General features: G+C 39.1%; 1 protein-coding gene across 1 annotated transcript in view; it reads left to right on the top strand.

The window, feature by feature from the left end:
* Positions 1-25,885, top strand: part of LOC117293584 (formin-J-like) — a 53,945-nt gene that overhangs the window by 10,509 nt on the left and 17,551 nt on the right. Inside the window, exons 4-5 of the mRNA XM_033775943.1 lie at positions 12,103-12,247; positions 24,236-25,027. Of these exons, the coding sequence (XP_033631834.1) occupies positions 12,103-12,247; positions 24,236-25,027 (937 nt within the window). The remainder of the gene's footprint in view (positions 1-12,102; positions 12,248-24,235; positions 25,028-25,885) is intronic.

The following is a 25,885-nucleotide window of genomic DNA, read 5'->3' as shown; positions in this document are numbered from 1 at the left end:
GCTTAAGCGCAAACAGTAGCTAAGCACAGTAATAATGCTTAATACCAGATTAAGATTACCAGCCAAAATAACATGTCACTCGTACAGTTTGTGACTGGTAACCTGCTCATTTCCGCTAAGCAGGAAATTGTTAAGCACAATTTTCTTCTTAAGCAGCTCCATGAGATTGAGCCCTGGATGCAACGGTAGAGCAATAAACACAAACATAAAGTATCAACTTGCTTACAAAATGTCATAACATCAGGGTGTCATCCAAAGTAAAGACCACGAAAACGATTTACGTTCTGTCAGAGATTTTTATAGTTGCTAATTTCGATTGCATCATGTAATCGGCTGAACAAAGGTGGTCCAAATGACCTTCAAATGCTCTTTAGTACGGGTATAATTTCAGTGGTGGGTGCTTGGTATGAACTTTGCTCATAATGAAACCGAAGCCAGAATTAACATAACAACTACACGTGTTTTGAGATGCACCTTCTTTCTTCACATCCTAAGTTGGTTAAAAAAATAAAAGATTTTGAGCTGTGTACAAAATACGCCAGCGTTTTGGTCAACATCCTCGATTACAACCAAGATGGCAGTGACGGGGTTCAAATTTGCACCAGATCACTCTGGAGGTGTGCCCGCAACATGTAATCGCCGGATGTTCGCGATTTCGAGAGGGTCGGTAGTTCAATACTTTCTCGCAGCTCTGGGAAAAGCGGCAATTATGGATTTGTGTAGTAAAAATTAAATATGCATTTTGACGGTGCAGGATGACCAAGAAGGGTCACCTGCGCATTCAACATGTCTGTGTGGAGACATGCCCGATTTGCAATACTTAGGGATTCCCAACTGTCTCACAGTCCAGTCACATGGCTCCTTTTACACATGACTGAGTTGAAAGGGGAGGTCTAACCTATCTGCTCTCTGCTGAATAAGTCTGTTACCCTTTCTTCCAATGTTGGCAAATACCTTTCATGACTTCGAGTCATGTTGAATGACAGGAACATTGTACAAATAAACACAATGCGACTGCACTTGACGAACTGTCTGGAGCACAGTCTTCCAATAGACTTATTGGGTCCATACTTGACTTTATGTTGACAGAAATACGCAAACTTTGCCACATTTGTACGGTGCATATTACACAACTAGTTGTATATGTATCGTGGATGAACTGGACTAAATAGCTAAACCATGGAGGTACCTCGGCTAACCCATGCTGGTTATTTTAGTTAGTCGAGTCTAAACCAGTCAGTGTTTAGGTCTATTAACAATGTGTATTATATGTGCCCTCAAGTCAACTGCTTCGACATTTGAATGCATAACGAAAGTCAATCTATCGAATTGACATCAAGTTCGGGCTCAAGTTTTGTGACGTAGTTCGTGTACTATACTTATGTAACCTGTGACGCCACATGTTTAATAGAGTCACAGAGCCTGGACTTTATGCAGGCACGGTTTGTACACAACCAACGTAAGAACACATTTAACTTCAATTTTATGAAGATAAACATCAACATTTGTAAAGACAACACCTCTCAAAACCTTGGCTTTGGTTAATTTTCTTATTATGACATATAACCAGTGTTTTGCATCTTGCCTGCCAGTAATTCCCTGGAATGTAGAAGGTCATTCTTTATGGTCATTACATGGTCTACCACGTTGATCATTTCATACAGTGCAATAATATTCACTCCAACCACCGAGCACGGTTTGGTCATTTTTCACTCATCTCTGTTGCTTGTCACACAGCAACCGATCGCTACTTCTGACAAGGTTTGGAAACATTATATCGTACCCATGGGCATTGAAACATTTCCGTCTCCAGAGTCGTATCTTAAAGGAACACGTTGCCTTGGATCGGTCGAGTTGGTCTTTGAAAAGCGTCGTAATCGTTTTTTTATAAAATGCATGTGGGTAGAAAGATGTTTTAAAAGTAGAATACAATGATCCACATAAACATGCCTCGAAATTGCACGGTTTTCCTTTTACCTCGTCGACTAACACGGTCGGCCATTTATGGGAGTCAAATTTGTGACTCCCATAATTAATGGCCGACCGTGTTAGTTCGCACAGTAAAAGGAAAACCACCCAATTTCGAGGCAAGCTTGTGTGGATCATTGTATTCTACTTTTAAAACATCTTTCCAACCATGTGCATTTTATAAAAAACGGTTACAAACGCTTTTTATAGACCAGCTTGTCCGATCCAAGACAACGTGTTCCTTTTAAGCTTAAAGGGGCTGGGTACTTTTTGTAGGACACAAAACACAAACCACCACACATTTACATTAAACTTACACAGTTTAAAGATAATGAAAGTAGAAAGCTTCCCTTAACAGTACTTGCTGGGATGCTGTCGTTTTTGAGAAACGAGTAAAACAATTTTACGAAAATTATTTTAGCATGTCGAACGGATTTACGCGACCTAACATCATCTTATGTTTTAAATGTTAATTGTATCGCGTGCTCTACGGTAAAACACGATGTTGTATACTGCATGTAGAGCACAGCAAATAATAAAAGGGTAATTTTGTAAATGAACACTGTTGACATTCTCCACAACCGTTGGTGGCGCTCATCATGTGCTTTCCACTAGATTAAGAAGAACTTTCAATAATCGTAATGTTTAATCATTAAACCATCATGTTTTTTAACTGGCCCATGTTTTGTGACGTACTTTGTTATTATTTAGCCTTATTTTTTATTGCTGCGATCGAATTGAGCCGCGAAATGTTTATGGGGTCTTTTAAAAGACTCGACTTCATGAACTTTTATTTTTTTTTTCAGAATGTTTTTTTCTTTTCAGGAAAGCATAATCTTTCTATAGCCCAGGCTACGATCATACTCGGTAATTAAAGGCAGTGGACACTATTGGTAATTACTCAAAATAATTATTCGCATAAAACCTTACTTGGTAACGAGTAATGGGGAGAGGTTGATAGTATAAAACATTATGAGAAACGGCTCCCTCTGTAGTGACGTAGTTTTCGAGAAAGAAGTAATTTTCCACTAATTTGAGGTCTCGTAATCTGAAAGCACACAATGTGACAAGGGTGTTTTTTTTCTTTCATTATTATCTCGCAACTTCGACGACCAATGGAGCTCAAATTTTCACAGGTTTGTTATTGTATGCATATGTTGAGATACACCAAGTGAGGAGACTGGTCTTTGACAATTACCAATAGTGTCCAGTGCCTTTAATGAGTGGTGTTTGAAGCTTGGTATGTGAATGATGTTTAGTAAACTAATACGGGTACAACCATAATCATTTATAGCATTTCTTTTTGGGAGATGTGTTGGTTCATTTCCCTTTTATTTATTATTTCGGTGAAGGCAATGACTCACAGAAAGGCAAACTTAATCACTGTACTAATTAGCCTAGAACCCCATGGAGAAAAGACAAGGGAGGACGATTCAGTTTTAAATGTGTGGGAGGAAACCCAATCCACATATAGTGCTGAGAGGAACCGTTGTGGTCTCGACGTTTCAAGCAACAGATTTTGCTTGTCTTCAGGAGAAATATATCACCTTTTTTGCTTGTAAACGATAACCAACCGTGAACCAACCAAGTACTTTGTATTTAAATTAAAGGGTGTGTAAAACTTTAAAGACAGTGGACACTATTTGACATAATTTGAATGGTATAAAGATGGTCATAGTAGGAAACTTTCCTTGAGATAGTTTTGCTTATAATGTTAGAAATGAGTAAAACAATTGTTCTTTATCGCACACATGTAGTGTCCAAAACCCGATGACCGATTGAGCTTGGACTGCCATTGGTTCATTTTTTTCATGTACAGGTGTATTTTAGGTCACAAACGGTGCAGAAACTAGTCTTTGAAAATTTCAATCGTCTTCATTTTCTTTAAAGTATAGTTTGAATCTACAACCATTTTCTATATTTAATTTCTGCTGGATGATCTGACCTTCATACAGGGTACTTAACACAGCCGGCACCGTCATCTATCACATACCACCAAGTCTCAAAACCGCGCTTTGTTTTTTCGGACACCTGGGATTCAGAACTTGGACAAGTTGGTATAAAACAAAAAGGCTTTCATGGTCGAAGCTAAAAGGACGGACATACCGTGTGTTTATAGTACTCTTGTGAATTGCATTTCAAGGGCTAGGAAGGTTATCCACACCATGTTGAAATATTAGCTCCTAAATGATATGTTACTGAGTGTTAGAAACAGCATCAGTTTCTGATATACCTTAGGGAAGGTACCACTGCCCCACTTGTTGGGTTACCTCACTGGAATGCCCGTTTAAATATTAACAAAAAACCAACAGCAACATTTGGTAATATTTGGTATGAAGCAGTTACAACTCAAATGTCCTTTTAGCTCCCAAATGATATGTTACTGAGTGTGAGACAACAATCAACAGTTTCTGATATTCCTCAGGGGAGGGAACCACTGCCCCACTTGTTGGTTACCTCACTGGAATTATGGCCGTTACATAAAAGTATCAACAAAAACCAACAGCAACATTTGGTAATAAATGAAGCAGTTAAAACTATATCAATAATATCATTTTTGGGTGAAACTATAAAATATAGGCCAAAGTTCAGTCGACTCTCGTCAAAAACAAGGTCACTGAGACCGTGGAAAAGGGACCGGAGAATGGCCAAGTTCCAAGGAACGTCGTTATAAGAGACAACGTCGTTATAAGAGACAGCAAGGAACGTCGTTATAAGAGACAGCAAGGAACGTCGTTATAAGAGACAGCAAGGAACGTCGTTATAAGAGACAGCAAGGAACGTCGTTATAAGAGACAGACAAACAGAAACACAGATGAGCAGAAATGAGATTCGGGACTGTACTCGTAAAATGAGAATCTCTTTTTGGATGTCCGCTGTACAACGATGGTTCGCCGAACATGTACGACTGCAGTATGGATTGTCAGTTTGAGATTTGCGTTCGTGCACAAATTTCCAGTAATATTTTTGAACACATGTGGTTTCGGGGCTGCAGAGTATACTATTTACTGTTATAAATTGTTTTTACGTGCTCTTTGTAACGATGGTTCGCTTTATGAAATTTGCTTACGGGTGAAAACTTTCCGAGTTAATTTGTTTTAAACAGGTGGTTCAAATTATGCTACAAGTTCCTGTAAATTAACAACAATTTCGGAAGAAAACAAACTGTGAATAATAAACATGATTAACAATAACTATGTTTGCCAATAACTTTTTAGTGACTGGCCAAGAGGATTAGGGACTTCAGAATATACTCTTTATACAAAAAGTTTACTGTTTATATTGGTTACTCTTATATTAACGATGGTTTGCTCTAGGGTGAAATTTGCTTGCGAGTGAAAACAGGTGCTTCAAATTATGGTACATGTTACTGTAAATTAGTTACAGTTTTTGGACGACAACAATCTGTGAATAAAATAGACTACATGATCCACAGGTTTGCCCTTAACTTCTGGCCAATTGGACCAGTTACCTTTTCATGTCACTGCCCCGTCAGCCTTTTTCACAAGTCATTACTTCGAATGAAATATGCTTTTCAACACTGAACTAGTCAGATTGACCACTTGGACAGAATTCTGACTGGTCCACAGGTGTTTTGACTGGCATTTAGCCAGGCAGTAGACCACTGAGTGAACATGTAGGCCTAATTTCCAATGTCAACAAACTGGACCGATTGAATGAGAAAATGTGTCCCTTCAATGTCCGGAATGGGAACTAATTATGTTAATTTTGAATTGTAGAAATTAAAAAACAAATTGAATAAGATTCGCACCAAAAATTTAAATGCACAGTACAATTTCTTTGTGTGTGTATCACTTTCCTCTTGTTATGGCAAGCCGCAGTTTCGTGCCAGAGCCCAATTTCAAAGCTCAGCACAACAACATCATTCTTACCAGAACGGGGTGACCAGCCAAAACACCATGCCACGTGTACAATTTGTGTCTGGTATCCTTCTCATTTCTTTTTAGAACCACCCCAACTCATTGAGAGATAGTCATTACATGGTGTTACCGCAAACCTTTCCATATCGTATTTCCACCGTGCAAAGTTTCAAATCCCATTTTTCATTTCTGCTATGCAGAAAATTGTTGAGCTGTATTTTCTGCTATGAAATTGGGCCCTGATCTTCAAATACTGCAATAAAAACTATCCATTGAGCAACAAATTAAAGGAACACGTTGCCTTGGATCGGTCGAGTTGGTCTTTGAAAAGCGTTCTGTAACCGTTTGTTGTAAAATGTATATGGTGAGAAAGATATTGTAAAAGTAGAATACAATGATCTACACAAATATGCCTCGAAATTGCGTGGTTTTCTTTTTATCCTGTCGACTAACACGGTCGGCCATTTATGGGAGTCAAAATTTTTACTCCCATAAATGGCCGACCGTGATAGTTCGCGTCGTAAAAGGAAAACCGTGCAATTTCGCGTGATACTTGTGTGGATCATTATATTCTACTTTTAAAACATCTTTTTAACCATGTGCATTTCATAACAAACGGTTTCAAACGCTTTTAATAGACCAACTCGTCCGATCCAAGGCAACGTGTTCCTTTAACATAATTCAACATTTTGAGTTTCACTATTCCCCAATTTGGTTCTACATCAATGCTTCTTGTTCTTGACCCAAGTATGACCGAAGTAACAGAAAACCCTAAATTCAAGAAAAGGTGACCCCGATTATTTGTATTGATAATGCAGTTGAAAGAGATACGTGCGGCCATTTTATAGGGGCACATTAGGCAGACCTAGTACACCCAGGGGTTCAGCTGCGTTTCGTAAATTGAATACATTTCAACAGTTTATGCAATTACTCTAACTATGCCCTAACACATGGCCATGAGATAAGGTCACGAATTCAGGCTTAAAGGGGTAAAACTTTGCCTTGAAATCGAATACAATGTTGCTGTTCGGAATTGCTCCCTATACTTTAAAAGAGTTTTTCACGGACGATAGCATTTACAGTACATGTATGTTGTAATTAGTGAGAATTTTAAAAGCCCACATTAAAGGCAGTGGACACTATTGGTAATTACTCAAAATAATTATTAGCATAAAACCTTTCTTGGTGACAAGTAATAGGGAGAGGTTGATGGTATAAAACATTGTGAGAAACGGCACCCTCTGAAGTGCCATAGTTTCCGAGAAAGAAGTAATTTTCCACGAATTTGATTTCGAGACCTCAGATTTAGAACTTGAAGTTGTGAAATCAACCATCTAAACGCACACAACTTCGTGTGACAAGTGTTATTTTTCTTTCATTATTATCTCGCAACTTCGATGACCGATTGAGCTGCAATTTTCAAAGGTTTGTTATTTTATGCATATTATGTTGAGATACACACCAAGTGAGAAGACTGATCTTTGACAATTACCAATAGTGTCCACTGCCTCTAATGTGCTTCTAGAGTCGCAACCATCGGAATATACGCCATTTGGTCAAGAGGAAAATTTGCCCTTACTAAGTGGGACCGTGATCTGTCATGAAATTAAACGAAAACCAAGGGATTTATTTATTATTATTATGTTGTAATATTTTTGATAAAATACATATATCGCAACATCAATGCCCCTAATAATGTGAGTGATGTTTATGTGAACCTTTTTAAGCATGACCCCAACATTAACCACCAGTCAAGTTTAGCCTGACCTTTAACTTGTAAATCTCATTTAGCTGCCCATTTGAAAAAGGTCTTTCACACAAAGAAAGATTGTTCAAAGGCATTATTCGGCTCTACTTGAGATATTGATACCTTCCTAGAGAGAGAGAGAGAGAGAGAGAGAGAGAGAGAGAGAGAGAGAGAGAGAGAGAGAGAGAGAGAGAGAGAGAGAGAGAGAGAGAGAGAGAGAGAGAGAGAGAGAGAGAGAGAGAGAGAGAGAGAGAGAGAGAGAGAGAGGAGAGAGAGAGAGAGAGAGAGAGAGAGAGAGAGAGAGAGAGAGAGAGAGAGAGAGAGAGAGAGAGAGAGAGAGAGAGAGAGAGAGAGAGAGAGAGAGAGAGAGAGAGAGAGAGAGAGAGAGAGAGAGAGAGAGAGAGAGAGAGAGAGAGAGAGAGAGAGAGAGAGAGAGAGAGAGAGAGAGAGAGAGAGAGAGAGAGAGAGAGAGAGAGAGAGAGAGAGAGAGAGAGAGAGCGAGAGCGAGCAGAATTTAATGTCACTCAGTTTATGCAGAGGTCACTGAAGGGTGCTTGCGTGGGTCTGAATGGGGTAGGGTTAGAGAGTGCCGGGGCTGGAGGGTTATTTTAAGGCCGGTGACCGTGGAGGAATTCCTGGGATAAGATCATGGTGTTGCTCTTGGTAATAATAATACTATAGCGTCAAAGGGGTAAAGCAGTGGTCGTGAAGAAAGATAGATTGATAGTTTGTTATCTGACGAGATTAACTTGGTATGTGTATGAATTATTTATTGAGAAGTGTAATTCCACTTGGCTTATTGATTTACTGAAGAACTTTGGATTGGTTTATGTTTGGCATTGGTGGACGGTGGTGACATTTGTTGACTAATTGTTTGGTTGTTTTTTTGGCGGTGAGGCAATTATTATGTGCATTACACGCACGTTATTATGTGAATGTTTGATTTGAAATCTTCACAATTTAATTTTGTTGAACATCCTCATCAGTCCCACTCCCCAAGCATTCTGTTACTTGGCACCGTATACTCACAGGCAACGGAGGTTTAGAGGGAAGGGAAAGGGTTTACGACGATTGTCTTAACCACTTGATAAAATGGTTGTCCTAGCTAAGCAACGCTGCCCATCATTCCATGATCCACAATATAATAATGACCTGTTTGGTATCAAATATATGGTTTTAAACTATATCTCTGTCAAATCAAGCCTTCGGTACCCCCCCCTCCATTAATATGAGATTGGGGTCTTGCGTATCATTTTTATTACGGACACAAACACTAAATTTATTACAAACTATGTCCTCTTTGCCGAAATGAAGGATTCGGAAGAATTAGGGGCTGTAGGCCCAAAAAATGCTTCTCACTGGGTCAGGCATTTCAGCATTTTCTAAAAGTGCAAATAAATTGATGTGAAGTGACATTGGAAAGGAGAATAGCGAAGTCTAGATTTGGCGTTAGAGGGCGCATCATCGACCGGCTCGGAGGGACTTGCCAAGTCTATGAATTTGGTGCAAATCATGATTGTGTTTGATCATATGGTTTCTTTTCTGACTACGATGGGTTTTAGTGTAGTAAGACCATGATTGTTCTTGAGTACACATTAGAAGACATGACCAGACTGGTTGTTTTCTGAGGAAGGAAATGCTCTTACATAACCCATCTTAACATCCAACCACAATCAAACTGATATGTTGAACTTACAGGCATAAAAATCATCCAAAGAGATTTACACATCTAATTGGAATGGACAAGTAAATTGATTTGTATCCGTCCGTGAGATCCAATTCAATAAAACATCTCAACGCACCGCTCTTAGCAGGTGGGGGATTCTGTTTTAGGGTTGCGTTTCCAAATGTCAGAGGGGGCAAGTCAACACTAAAAGAGCCGGTCAAAGAAAACTTTGGAGAACCTTGACTTTTGGTCTTCTGTAGGCGCCATCCATTTCATTTCGATTTGTCCAAGTAATTTTAATGAGGTTTGTGTCAAAGTGGGAGTTGTTTTGTTTTCGTAGTGCGTTAAGAACACCAAGCTACGTGGGGTAACCTATTCTTTTGAAACACTGCAATATAGATAACTGTGAGTGGAGTTTTAGTGTGTTGTTATTAGCAAGATCCAACCTAAAATATTAAACGTGTGCTGCACGGGAGTTTTGAACTTGACTTGTCTGAACTAGCCGAAGCCTTATACCGGGGGCGTGGTTTCGAAGACGCCTTTTGGGCCCGTATAGGAAGGGGAACATAAGAGTAGTCTGATCCCTATACGCCTCTCTTAATATTCATGCATTACGTCATAAGTCTTACCCAAAATGAGGCTATGGGCGCACGTCCCCATCACTTGCAGTGGCTGCGCCTGTAGCCCATCGTTTTTCATTCGCTATTGGTTAATTATTTAAAAACAAATTCCCATGGCGACCGGAGGTCGAATTACAGGAAAATATACAGAGATTAAAAATAAGAAAAAATCACACTATTACACATTTAAGAAATAATTGATTTAAGGAGAGACAAATATTTACAACGTATAAAACAAATTGTTCTAAAAGTTGCGAGAACAAAAAAACCTGGATAAAAAATATTGCTGGCATAGTCAAAAGGCGCATAAAAAACTGCATTATATGGGTTACATTTGTGACGTACCTCATGCACAAATATTAGGAGAGGCGTTTAGGTCTGAAATCAAGGTTATGTTGACTAGCAATTATGGTGACATCTTTACTTTAGGCTGACCTATTGTACCCACTATCGGTTACCAGTGTTTACATGACAAATTCACACATTCTCGTTCATTCATACGGCACTTGGGTTATATTCTATAGCTCAAATCTACTAGTTGTGTATTTTCACCATTTGAATAATTAGCCCCACTTCCACATTCTTACGACGTCACAAGTAGCACCAAATCTAGTGTACTAGTAGCCTATTATTAATTGTGCATTTTGACTAAATTGTGTTCTCAGTAATTGGGTCAGGGAGTTTCGTACCCAAAGCAAAGCTTGACCCATAGTGAGATTATTGCAAAATAAACCCCTGCTTCACATTAACCCGGCATGAAAACTTTCAGGGAATCAAAAGCTGTCATCATTCCTCGAAAAGTCTGATTTTTGTTTAACCCCCTGGGAAGGAGGTTGCTTGCGGGTACCCGGTACGTCACAATCTCATTGCGCGTGGTTTCTAGCACTGCTATCTGATGGGTTCAAGGTTATCAGCTTGTGGTTTAACCCCAACTTTCCCCCTGGCTTTCATTAAAAGTGCCACAATTAAGGTTTTGTTGTGGAAATTTAATTGTGGTCTGTTTTGAGTTTAAATGTTTTCGTGGTGACACAGTGGCCGGGCCAGGTGACACGAATCAATTTGTTTGTTGTTGGGTGTCTTGGTCGCCTATTCCATTTGTTTTATTTCATGTGCAATTTTCTAGTCATAGTTTTATACTTGTATTTTAATGTGTCTTCAGTGTTTCTGCATTTTTATTTTGTATAGAGGACCACAATGGAAATAAGCTTATTTTAGCTTTTTTGTGTTATCCTCGACAATTCCTCAGATTCAAATGTCTTTTCCCTTGTATTTTTTATCTGTTTTTGTCCAATTGTTGTATTTTATAGAATTCTGTGGAGATTGTCTAATAAACAAACAAACAAACAAACAAACGTGTGACAAAATGGGAGGTGGGCTCTTATCTGCCGCAACCTACCCGTCACCGCCAAAAAGAGAGCGGTGAAATCAATGTGTTCCATCGAAGAAACATGCCTGAAACATCACCGAGGAAACGAAGGCGATTGCCCCCGTGTCCCCTGGTCATTGCCTCGGTGCCCTCGAAATGATCCAGTACAAATTTGCAATTTCATCATAGGATGCCCTTTACACAGAAGAAAATGCCTTGGTGCCCTTGCCCTTTCAAAAAACCAAGCATACAGGCCTGGCAAACATCAATAACACTTACTACTTCGTGGAACTTGAGGATTGGAATAATAATTGAAATTTGCTCCTTTGCTCCCTTTCTCCTTGAACAGTTTAAGACATTGGCTCAGAGTTCGACCAACTCAAATAAATGACCCAAAACAAAAACATATGCGTTTTTCTCTCAGGGGGCGTGTGCAGTGTAATGATTTGCAGGGGGTGACCAGCCAGCGGGAAGAGTTGGTCCTCCAGCTTTTTATCATTTCCATGGTACCCAAGTTAGAAAACATTATGTAAAACAATCAGGGCAAACAGTGGTTTATAGTTGTTGTTTTTGTTTTGTTTTAGGGGGGGGGGGGGGGGGGGGGGAATGGATTTTCCTGCCGGACCACTTTGACATAATTTTGACTGGTCTGCAGAATTGGCATTTGACCAGCGGAACATTGTACATGAAAAAACACCTATAGAGCTTGATGAGATTTGACCAAAAGTTGCCATCAATTATTTACACTATTTTCTCGTGTCTCTGATGACCGACTGAGCAAAGTTGCAAAAACTAGTATTATATGAGAGTAAGTTCATCAGGACAAATTTCTCTTCGTCTTCTCCTTCTTTCAGAAAATCTGAGACCGAAGATGGCGATCTTATCGAACAGTTGGAATATTTTGACGAGACTAAAGTAAATGATGAGGAGCAATTCAGCGTACCACAGGGGGTCGATCTCAACAACCCCGTAGATGTCTTCAATACAATATTCGAACAGGTGAGACCCATTAGATAGCATGTCAAGAAACTGTATAAGGTGTTTGTATTCATTGATATAGATGATACACTGTCAGTGGATTTGGTGAAAGGACTTTCCAAGGACTTTCCTGACCGGTGAGATGTTGTCGATTTTACATGGGAGATGTACAATCCCTTCATCGATTTACATACCCTTTTTGTATACTATGTCACATTGCATATTGCATTGCAATTTATAAGAATTGAATTGATTTGTGGACAAAATCCACAGGCATGTACCATGTAGTAGTTTGATTGGATTCGAACCCACCACCTTTGTCATTCTTGACCACAGAGATTGCCCAATCTATAGGGGCAGTTCGAATCTTAGCGGGCACCGGTTCAACATCTATTTACTTGAATGATGTTGATAATTAAATTAGAATAATATATACATACCAATTTTGATATCAAACGATTACACCGCTGCGGTACACAATGAACAGAAAGGCCTTCATCCTAGTCTTGAAGTCAAGACGGTAATTGTTAAGCGCGATGTAGTTACAGCGCGGTGTAGCTACGGGGACGGTACACTCACCCTCGATCTCAGTATGTGTGTGTGAGTCAGTCGCAATTACTGCCACGCGCTACCTACGACCGTTGCATGTGTATAATCGCACTGTCGGTGACTGTTGCATGAACGGCAGACAAATAGGCAGCGCCTAACGACTTGTCATCAAGTCTACCTTCATCCATGCACTACGGAGGGAAGGTTGCCCACAATACAACCCTGTCTGCCATGAAATGCCACGGCACCACCCAAACTACTCAATCCGTAAACATGGCGACGTTATGTGGCTTCGGGTCAAAGAATTCCACTGCTCTGCCATGAATTGCCACCCACAGCACCACCCAAACTGGCCAATAGACAGCCATATTGAATTTGTCCCATTGATATCAATGTAACCAAACCGAGGCTGTAAGAAAACAAACAGTCTGGTTCCTATGTTAAGAGAATGTATTTTGTAGCTTTCGTTATTGTTATTCGATACAAGGAGCATGACCAAGATGGAGACAGCATGAAAAAGGTCTATCCGTAAGCATGGCGACGTTGCGTGGCTTCGGGTCAGAGAGTTCCACTGCTAATTGGTGCGAGCCCATTGACCCGCTATGGTTGACTACGGACACGTCGCAATCTTTTTTTATTTTATTTCCCCAGTATAAATGTAAAAACCAGCCATGATTTCAAATTTTATTATGCTCTTAATTAGAACAAATCCTGGTATTCGATAACCTCATAACTAAACTGAAAGTTCCCAGTTCCTTATTGGAATGGGTGTACACGTCCTGATTGAAACGGTTCTGTGTACACGTAATTCCTTATTGGAATGGTTCTGTATACACGTATTTCCTTATTTGAATGGTTCTGTGTACACGTATTTCCTTATTGGAATGGTTGTGTGTACTGGAAATGTATTTTACAAGGGACCTTGGACACCCACAAAATTGTTGTCGCTTTCACACGAAATACATTTTGTAAAATTTTACAACCATATTACAAATTAGCAAGGGACCATTGCTAAGTCGTTTTCGTGTGAAAGGGGCTTCATATCATACAGAGTAAGGGTTCATAATGCTGGCAATATATTGTTTATTCCAAGAATTTCTCTCATGCATCATTTCTCTTCTCAATACTGCTGTCAACGCCGTAAGATTTACACTCGATTAACACAGGCCTATTATAATCGTTATAATCTAACGTGGGCTTACAAAAGCCGCCAAGAACAAGGGTACCACTTGTGGCAGCGAACACAGGAGCGGTTGTTTGATAGCAAATTATGTGATAACCTGATAGTGTGGTAACAGGTCTCCCGCCCGCGGGCTCGTAAGGAAAGTTTCTGTGGTTGTTCAATCAATTTTCTGATGTGGTTATTTATGCATTTTGGGTGAAAAAAAGGGAAACTTATTTGCTGCAATTGTGGGCGTAAGCGTTTCACTGATAGCTCGCCAGGAAGTATCGCTTGCTTGGTTTTGTTTTCTATTATTATTAGCGAACCGCAATTTGCTAATAGGATTTTTTTCTTGATTGCACACATATATGAACAATATAATAAAGGCTGGTCTGTGAAGAACACAGTTTCCTTGTTGAAGGCGGTTGTTGCAGGGGTTTTTGAACCTTCAGATTTGCGTTCGTGTCCACTGAAGGAGGATCTCTATATCGTTCACTGTGCGCACCCAGCGAGGGTCTCTAATAGTTTGCAGATATGTAGCTGTTTTCCATCATGGGTTTTCACATTGGATTATGACCGCATAGGATTTGGTGGACTCGGGTTGGAATTTGAAGCTCAACTGATGTAGTAACTAGTATGAAACATTGCTATTTGAATTTTGAGGGCAGATGCAGTGGAGTTTCTTGATGATGAAGTCGTGCAGTGGAGGTTCAAATATAGCTGACACAACAACCTATCCATGTGACATGCTGTGGGCATATTGTTTTAAGAAAGGATCTTGTACAGGGCTTTGCGTGTAAAGAACAATCTATGGTTTGAAGCAGTGGTTTGTGAGATCGTGGAGCAATAAAGAGCTTTCATAGGGTGGACATCACAGCTGTGAACTTCTATGTGAGTTTGTGCACGATATGGATTATTCTTCCAATGGTTCTTGCTGCTGGAAATACGATTTTGTACTGATATTGTGACGACGTGTAGTATGTAAGTTACTTCTTTTTGGGGGGTTAACTCTTTTTGATTTCAAGTGGTTATATTCACTAAGTAAATGTAGTTAAACACGGAGCAAGTTTGCGTTTTCTCTGAATCAAGTGTGTATCTTGACTGTGGTTGTGTAACCGACCGGCTGTCACTGCATTCTGACCAATATTAATGTGTTTTTTTGTGTGTGATAATTTCGCGTTCATTTTTGTTGTTGAAACAAACTACATTCCATTAAAAACCGTGACCCAACGGGCAACGGGTCAGCTGGGTCATTTTTTGTATCGACTATCGTGACCCGGAATGTAATTAAGCCTTTGTTAGGATGACATCAGACTGTTTCTTCAGCATTGCTCCATGTTTATAAAACAGAGCACGGAAACTAGTGCACTATTAAATTCATAAATAGGTCACCCCCATTGTTCCATGGTCACCCAGTCTGTATAGAGAAATAGACCTGAGCCAAACTATGTCACGGACGTGTACTGTACTCTGGGGTTCTGCTTGTTTTTGCTTAGAAAAACATTTTAAAACACAACATCATGTTTAAGCAGCTCTATGAAATAATTAGGTCCTGGAAAGAACAAAAACTTATGGTATTTAAAAACCCCAGAACAAATTGTATTGTTTTTCCCAGGCGCCCGTGTTTACGAATGCTGAAACATAATCAATTCCGACTGCTTGGCTCTAATTTTGTAAATTGTCATTTGTCAGACTAGACGTCTGTCGCAGTCGCTACCAGTCTATATTAATGGCGTCATTAATCAAACAATAGAATATTAAAGGCACTGCACACGTTTGGTAATGGTCAAAGACCAGTGTTCTCACTTAGTGTATCCCATCATAAGCATAAAATAACAAGCCTGTGAAAATTTGTGTGCTTTTAGAGAAGAATAAAAGTCATCTAGCTAGAAGTCTGTTATTATTTTAGTGAGAAACTACCTCTTTCTGAAAAACTACGTTACTTCAGGGGGAGTCGTTTCCCACAATGTTTTATACTATCAACAGCTCTCCAATGCTCGTTACCAAGTCAGTTTTTAAGTTAACATTCGTTTTGAGTAATTACCAAACATGTACCTTCCCTTTAAGACACCAATACAGAATGTTGCCGTGAGCAAAGACCCAATTGTACACCTTTAGTTTGGACATGGAGGAAGAACAAAGTTTTGTTTGTGGTCACACAATGTTCTCATCTCCATGGTAAGTTTTCACGAGGGTATATGATTTCGCTTTTCCCTTACATTTTCGTACTCCGTGTTTTGTTTGGGGTAGCGAGCGCCAACAGTGATGAGTAACTTTATCAAAATCAGCCTAATATTTACAGATGCGTCATGGTCACATACGGTAACGGGTCGCCCAAAATAACGACACCGGAAACCCCCACTCAAAATAACAGACAAATGAAAAGGAACACCAAAATAAACCCGTTCTTATGAATTACGTATCTTACAACCTATTTATAGTGACTTCCTGTAAGCCTACATGTAACTTTGTCACCGACTCCACCAAAAATACGACACCGAAAAACACCACTACACAAAAAGACAAAATAAAACGAACACCAAATAAAAAATACCCACCAGTTCTTTTATGAATTATTAATCTTACATTCTATTCATGGTGATTTCATGTACGTACATGTTTAACATTGTCACTAACTTCACACTTACGCTGTACGTTGCACATTGTTGTCAACATACACGGCTCGATAAGCACATTTTAATTGTTGAATGTTTGTTGAATAGTAACATTGTTATCAACACACAAGTTCGCTGCCGAGTAAACGGCGTAGAATCAACATGGACTATGAGTTATGATCATTGTTGGCACAATACAATATTAACAATAGTCCCTGGAACATATGTAGCCGTGTTGTCAATTAGTGATGTCACGGTCTAGGCATGGGTTATTTTTAACCATTGCCTGATAATTACGTTTTGCAGTGAGACCGGTTGGCCATGGATGAATACCGGTATAGTCATGATTCAACCATGCATGGTCGTTGTACATGGTTATTAATTACATGCTGAACATGTCTGTGTGCAATTCTTAATGATTTAGTGAAGGAATGTAATGTTAAGCTGTCTCGGATCGTCTGGTTTCGTTTACCAGATAAGTTAATTGCTAATTGTTTCATAATTCGTCATGCGATACAATGAGTGGGAGAATATCAGCAGGACCATAAAGTCTTGTAAATATTGGACAATGACATGAATTAATAATTTACAGCTTGGCTTCAAAAAATGTGCGGACACTTCATCATTCGTATCGAATGCTAAACATGGTTTTCTCCAAACTCGGAGATGGGAGCTTCTTTTATAATTATAGATTAGAAGTCTGTACAAAGAGCAGTTATAAGGAGAAATGTTTCCTTTCGATTTTTTTGGAAACAAAGTTAAAGCCATGGGACACGTTCGGTAAACAGTATTGTCCAAGGCCCACACTTCGTGTATCACAACTTATATATACAATAACAAACCTGTGAAAATTTAGGCTCAATCGGTCATCAGAGTCGGGAGAAAATAACGGGAAACCCCACCCTTGTTTCCGCATGTTTCGCCGTGTCATGACATGTGTTTAAAATAAATCCGTAATTCTCGATATCGAAAATTTATGTTGTTTTAATGTTTTCTCAAAAAGTAAAGCATTTCATGGAATAATATTTCAAGAGAAGTCTTCCACCATTACCTTCTGTAAACCCTGTAAGTTATATGTAAATCTGTGAACTTTTAATTTTGTTTCTGTACCGAAAATGTCCAGTGGAGGACTGGTGTTTTCGTAAGTATCGAACAAAAAAAAAGACCTAGACAAAATGAAATCCAGAAGGAATTGAACAAATGGGTTGATCAAATTCAATCTGAACCTTTGAAGTTAGTTAGGTCTACAAAGCTATAGATCCATGTTTCTCTAGAGCAAAGATTCCAACTGAACTTCACCGTGAAAAAGTGGATAGGACCCAATGAAATAATGTTGATGTTTATATTGCCCCGCCCCTCAAAGATTCGTAGCATGTGCGATAAATGGAGAAACAATGGAAGACGCAGAAATAGTTTGTTTTCATTCTGAGTTGGATATTATGATTCATAATGACGGATCAATTATCAAACTATACCATCTACCAAGATATGCATTCGATATGATATGGGGTTGTTTTATCAAGATTGATATCAAACTATCAACCTAAGCTGATAGTGACTGGGGTGTGGTTTGTTGGTCAGACTGGGTGTCGTCTGTCATTGTCAGTTAATGAACGGCTGATTAGGGACCGACCAGCCTGCCGGCTGTGCGATTTGTATGGCTATGTCGCAAGGCCAAACTACCATGTATTCAGCACATTGACCTTCTATTGTCGTAGCAGTGTCATTGCCTCGTGCATGGTGAATGTCGCACTTTTATTGTTTCCATTGTGGGGTGATTTGGTGTCTGTATCTCATGGTCAGACAAACTTCAACGGATGAGACATGCCACTTACACGTACGGGCCCCATGTCCACTGCAGCCGTCTGATCTTTTTGTTTTTCCCCCTGATTTCAGGAATTTCTCAAAATTTCCTTGAGGCTGTAAGTTTTCATGAAAGAAGTAAAAGCAGTCACCATTGAGAAAAATAAATAGTGAATATTGTGTCCAACCCTGATATACTGTATTCCGAGTGATGTACAGCGTCTGCGAGCCTTCTTAATTGTAAAATGTTGAAGGGGTTCTTCTTGTCGAATAAGACATTTATTAAGGAATTTCCGCAACCGTCAAATCTCACAATATCCACGTGAAACACACGAAGATAATTTTGTATTGTACAGCAGTACAAGCTACATTAAAAAAAAAATCACACAGCGAGGCCAATAATACATAGCGAGACCAATAAAAAGTCACAATTATCAAGAAGATCGAAGTAAAGCTTGGTGACAAAACTTTTTAAAGGAACACGTTGCCTTGGATCGGTCGAGTTGGTCTTTGAAAAGCGTTTGTAACCGTTTATTATAAAATGCATATGGTTTGAAAGATAATTTAAAAGTAGAATACAATGATCCACACAAATTTGCCTCGAAATTGCGTGGTATTCCTTTTACTTTGCGAACTAACATGGTCGGCCATTTATGTGAGTCAAAAATTTGACTCCCATAAATGGCCGACCGTGTTGGTCGACGAGGTAAAAGAAATTTAGAGTGATACTTGTGTGGGTCATTATATTCTACTTTTAAAATAGCTTTCTAAACATATGCATTTATAACAAACGGTTACTAACGCTTTTCAAAGACCAACTCGACCGATCCAAGGCAACGTGTTCCTTTAATCTGGTCATTCTCAAGGTTAACCATTAGATGACAATGCTACCCGGACTATTTGTTAGAACAATCAGATGCACTATGCAGAGGATTTAAGTGTTGTCAATCAAGTTAATACTCATGAGAATATTATAGACTAACTTCTGAAGACCCTCCCTATAGTTAGCACTAACCATAATCATGCGGGTAATACGTTCCAATGCTATGAATATCAGAACTGTAAGATAGTTAAATCAAAGTAATTGATTGGAAAAAATGAATACCGATCGAATAGTTCTCTGACCCGAATGAAATCAAGAAGGAATAAACAACAAATAATATACAAGCGGGTACACTGGGGGAAAGCTTTCGTTCTCTACACATATTTCATGTTTAGTTGAAGATCTTTTCATCATTTAAGTATAACAATTATCTTTTTTTGTATTCGCATTGTGTCTAGTCATATTCTGGAATTCCCTAACCTTGGTGTGTCTATTGATAAAAAATGATTGTTTTGTTTACAATCAAAACAATTATAGAAGTTATGACTCCAATAAAATACCGGTTAACCACTTGTCCACGGTGACTCATTGAGTTGTAATGTTTTGTGGGTAGGGTGGAAGAGCGAAACCAGCTTAAACAGAAGTTTAGAAACTAAAAACATTTATACATTTGACGAAGTGCAAATCATTCTTTATTGTTAAGTTTAGAAACTAATCACATTATTTATACATTTGAGGAAGTGCAAATCATTCTAGTGTTACTTTCAATTTTAATTAAGTATAGGCCCTAACTCACATTGGAATGTCCCATTTTTTTTACCCCTTCCCGGTGTAGCTATGTTTAGGGTGACAATAGTACATGTTGTTTGCGATCTCTTTTTTTCTTAACTGGGTTCCTCTTTCATTTTGAAATAATGTCAAACAATTAATTCAAGCATTGTTCAAAGGTGTTAAATCCTGCTGAGAAAAAAAAAGAAGGTTTTCTTCTGCATGCCATGATGACGAAGACCCAATAAATGAGTTGTTGAACTTGTTGTTTATTGTGTTAAAAAAAATCACAAGAAGACATAAATATTCAAACGTATCATCCGTAAAGAAGGTGTCAAGGAATAATAAGTAATTCAAGGCGTGGTGTTAGCGGTGGAACTGTTTTCACTCGAGACGACCAGTGGTTGTGTGTGGGTTGGGAAGGGTAGTGGTTACGCCTCCACCCCCCCCCCCCCCAATCCTTGCTCCATGCTGGTTCGGTTTGGGTGTAGGTTTTGTTCTACACTTGAACCCGAGAACAAAGATGGCTTTACAATATTATTGGTTTTAAACCGAATAGGCATTTAGAAGTTCCAAACTAGTTGACGTCAATTACGTTCTCAACACAGTGTGTAAAACAATATCGTGATTGGCATATAGGGCCTTAGTCTTTGTTCAAGCATCTTCATCCATGGCTCTAGTCGTCCCTGTTACAGTAGGGCGTGTCGGATTTTCAATAATAGGAGGTTCACACAATAATCACAACGCACTGCTAAGTGCTTCCCACAAAATTGCACAAACCGCAATAATAACAACAATACTACAGCAAATTTATTTAAATGAAAGTGAATCTACAGTTTATAGGCCTACAGTCCGGGTTTAAATCATGTTATTTTCCTCCTTTCTAAGGAATTCTGCAGGAAATCGGAACTCCGTCCAATAACTTCCTGAATATAACAAGTGTATCAGATAACGTAACTCGTTCTATGCAGAATCAGGAACAAGCTTCTTGGACTACGACGTTTAAGTGCTAAACCAATGGAATAAACAATCACTTTCTTTGTACTGCTTGTTGTTTCTGATCAGTTGTCTGCTAGCAGCTGCAGCATCACATTAATGTGTGTTCATCTTGGAAAATCAAACTCGATAGTAAAACCTCAGAGGGGAACTGTTTTATTATTGGATTTTGAGAAACCTAACCTTACAGAATGCTTGAAATTATTTATTACAGAAGGATAACAAGTGTACAGATAATAATAGGTAGGCATATGATATATTTTTGACCGCCTCAAGCAAACAATGAAAACCCACGGGCAGTTCGAGTTGTGGTTGTCGTGTTACGTTATATAGGCCTATTGATTGAAAGATTATTGAATTCCATTCTCACTAAAATAATCCCAGATTTCATCGATTCCGAAGAAAGTCTCCACAGATTGTTGTATAATTTGTTTAGCCGCAAATAGCCTATAGAGATAAAATGTCACTGAGGTTGTGTTTGTCTTCAAGCGAATTCTGATTTTCACTTTTGCTAGCCAAGAAGACTTCAGGGTTAATTATACACTGAGTGAGCTATACTGGGTTGATTAGTTACGCTGGCGCCAGCATGTTTGGCAATCATGATGTAACAACATTTTAGCGTTGTTAATTTACAGTCTCTTTCGCCATAAATTAGACTTTCAGCCCCGTTGTTATTTCTCAAAACAAAGATAAGTCCTTCTGGAAAATTAAAAGCATTGTAGGTACGAATTGTCTTACAATGAGAAGGCACGATGTGTCTTGTAAGAAGGTACCAAGTGTCATGTAAGAAGGTACGAAGTGTCCTGGTAATCGTATAACAAGGACTGGGACAAGTCAAATCAAGCTGCTGTTAACGCACAAAAAGAACAAATTGTATGACTAAAATGTATGGAAGAAAATGTCATTATTCGGATTGGAGTTTCATCTTCGAGAGGGCAACCAGTTTTCATTTTGCAAATGGTTCTTCTGTTAGAAATTCATACTGTCTATGGGAAACTGTTGAAGGGGCATCAAGGCCAAGAAGTACTTTTGTACAGAAGATGTAGATTAAATAGAACACAGAACAATTGCGGTACCTAGATAGCTCAGTTGGTAGAGCGCCGGCACTTTAGTCCGGCGGTCGTTGGTTCAAATCCCTCTCTAGTCAATTCTTTGTTCAACCCCCAAAATCAAAAAATAATATTGGCAAGTTTCAAGTTAATGAGCAAATCATTAAAATGCCATTAGATTACATCCAACTAGTGATGACCAGTGTAAATAGTTTTTGTAAGTAGGGCACAGTTATACATAACTGTTGATTGAACTTGATTTAAACATGAAGTTCAATCCGTTCTCAAATACAGCAGCATCATTACTAGACCAATCAAAACACATCAAGGATAGAACGCCCCATGAACGTATACATGTAGTGACTGGTGACGTGGATGACGTCATATTTACACAGGATGAGTCACCACGTAGAACTGGTCCGGCCTATCGTTCACACTGTGCACAACAAACACTAGCATTTCCAAACCCACCTCAGTAACAACACACATCGACGATCACACATCTGCTCATAAACGAAGAACGCCGGTTGGGATTTCCTCTCTCTTGGTTTGGGGCTTTTAGGAATTACTTTGCTCATATCTGGATTGATATATCTTCAGGGGAGAATAGTGTGTCATGGATTTGTGATAGCAACTGTTTCACTTGTAAGTTTGAATTTGTTTTAAATCCATCAATTGTTGTTAATAACATACTTACTGAACTTATTGATTATCGCAGAAAGAGTAAACTTCGTGCATCGGTTCGATTCCGAATGAAATCGATTATGAGCCATTGGTATTTTATTGTGTTAATTATTAAATATTGATCAGAATGCTGCGAATATACAGGCAAGAAACCTGGGTATATTCACAATAATATTTTACTGGTAAAAAATGGTAATTCGTGTATATGAGGCAGCTAGTCATGATATGACGTCAACCGATCTATCTTCGAATGTTGTCCTGATACTTTTCTCAAAATTAATACTTTGGTGTAAATACTTGCTATATTGATCAGAATCATAATACACACTAAATATACAGGCAAGAAACCTGTGTATATTATTCACCATCATTCATTTGTTGACTGGTAACTAGTTTTCCGTGCAGCTGTCATTACGTCATTATGTAACTGATCTATATTATAATGTTGTTGTGTTGATACATTTTCAATTTTTAAATTAATATTTAACTAACTACCGGTAAGATTACTCTCCCTATAAAATACATGTTTATCCAATAATATTTGAGAATGGGCAATATGTCAATGTTCAAGTGCTGGCGCAGTTTGGTTAATGGAATGTGCGCGCTGTTGTCTGGGTGTGTCAATGTCATTGCTATTGCTCATGCCGTACCGGGTCTTATTAAAAATGTAAACAATAATAATAGGTAGAGATTGTTAATTATGGTCAGGCTGTATAATAAGAAATACATTTTCACTTTCTAAATTGTTGCCGTGCTTTGCTTAGTTTTTTCCTTTTATGGCGGATGTGTGACTGTGTACTGTGTACGGAACTTTGGCGTGCATTCTTCTTGACACTGAATATGTGCGTTTCAGATTTCGTGCAGTGCTTCTTTTGTTGCGCGTTGCTGCAAGAGTGGAATAGTACGCATGAACTTACTTTGTTCTCAATATTGCTTAATAAGCTGGAGTTTTAGCGCAATGGTTTCATTTGTCCTTAGATTTTAAGCAACCACAACAAACAATTGTTCTTTCATATTGAATTGTTTGCTGCTAGGTGATTGTTTGCGTATTGTATATAGTTGCAACCAATATTATTCATAAACGGGAAGTAATTAAACCAAGAATGAAGGTTACTGCTTGTTGTTCAAAAACAACTCGTGTCGAAAGCCTCGTGCAAACATTTAACAACAACAGTTATAGGCACTGAACACTATTGGGTATTACTCAAATATTGTAAGCATACAAACTTACTTGGTAAACGAGCAATGGAGAGCTGTTGATAGTATACAACATTGTGAGAAACGGCTCCCTCTGAAGTAACGGAGTTTTTAGGAAAGAGGTTATTTTTCACTCAAATAATAAAAGACTTCAGCTGGAGCCTTTTATTAGGCATCTGAAAGTACACACATTTGATTTTTCTTTCATTAATATTCTCTTGCAACTTCGATGACCAATTGAGCCAAATTTTCCCAAGTTTGTTATTTTATGCATATGTTTTATGGATACACCAAGTGAGAAGACTGGTCTTTGTCAATTACCAACACTCATTGTTGTTCCCGCCATTTCTTGTCTTTGCTCAGGTGTGTGATACCCCACACGTGACGCCGTTCCTGACCATCCTACAGCATCTGCTTCAGATCGAGCCTACGAATCCACTAAGCGATACCGTGTGGGACGCTGCGGAGAAACTGGTCCACAAAGCAGTCCTCTTGGAGAACAAGGATCAGTTCGAGAAACTTCTCAAGGTTGGAGAGAGGGAGCTCGTCAAGACTGTCGCTTCCTACAAGAAGTCGAAGACCGGTGGGAGCAGAAAGTCTAGTGGTGAGGAGAGTAACGTGGTGGGATCTCATGGGTCGAGTGGAGACACTACCATGCCCCCTCTTGAAAACAGGAAAAGGACTGGTACAGCATCAGCAACAGAGAGAATGTCTGGAAGTCTAGACCAAAGTGCAATAATCTCACCGGAGAGCAGTAGGATGGGAATACATAATGACAGTCAATGTAGGGTCAATGAAGATGCGGTTAATGGGGACTTTGGTAAGAGGAACTCACAGATGGAGTCATGCCCCGCTCCTCCGCCTCCTCCTCCCCCACCCGCACCACCGTCACTAGGGGGTGCCCCACCGCCTCCTCCTCCTCCTCTACCACCCGGGGTAGGTCCACCACCACCCCCACCGCCTCCCCCTGGTGGGGTGCCTCCACCCCCACCGGGTGGGATGGGACTATCGAGCTATCACTCAGCACCATCTATACCAAGCTCATCGGCGATACCCAGTGTCAAACCCAAAATGAGAATGAGGACTCTGAATTGGAGTAAGCTAGCACCGCACAAAGTGATGAACGGGAACAGCATATGGGCCAAAGTCAACGAGGTAAGTTACAAATCAACACTCCGTTATTAGCAATTTTGCCGCCCAAAATGACAACTGTTTTGACAGCGTGTTTTTTGAGATCAGGAAGGTCATACCAGGAATTTGGGTCAAAGATGTTGTTTTCAGGCCACCTTCAGAGCATGGTAAAGTTTCGAGATCGTTGTTGTGTTCTCGTTGAGGAGATTCTCCCCCACCCCCCGAAGATTATGTTCCCAATTGCCTTGAAATATCTTGTGATATTGCCCTCCTTTAAATATTGTACATTCGGCATACGTTATTATGGGAGAAAACATACGGGAGGTGGGCACATAATTTCCCAATAAATCCGAGCCCTGTATCATAATTCAAAGTGACTTTTCAATCGGTTAAAAGATCACATGATTCTGAAGTTAAGTTTGTTTTCTAAATTAGTTCCATAATATGTTTCGAGGGAGAACCCATACCCATTTTACATTTTAAATAAAAGTAAACCTATTGAAATTGATGGATTTGTTGCGAAATACAGGAATTAATTGGTGAACGGAAAGCTTACGAAATCATTCTTTTAAAAATGAAACTTGAACTTATGTAATATCAAACACCATTCAACAAGTGGGTTAAAAAATATGTGATCGATAATACAATTTTTTTAATTTTCTTCATTGCAAATACATCAAGTTACCACATTAATCATCATGCTTTCGATTTGCCTATTTTAGTTTCATACTCTCATCTTTTAGTGAATAAATCTATAAAAGAAAAACATCCCCAGAGAGTTCCCTATCATAGAGGTACTTATATTGAACCAATCCGCCTACAAAATATTCCTCCCACATATTATGACGAATGTACTTTCAAATGCAGTCATAGCGATCGAAC

The sequence above is a fragment of the Asterias rubens genome, chromosome 8 (assembly GCF_902459465.1).
Source record: "Asterias rubens chromosome 8, eAstRub1.3, whole genome shotgun sequence".
NCBI classification, from domain to species: Eukaryota; Metazoa; Echinodermata; class Asteroidea; order Forcipulatida; family Asteriidae; genus Asterias; species Asterias rubens.
Note: the sequence above shows the minus strand (reverse complement) of the source record. Positions and strands in the feature narration are given on the sequence as shown.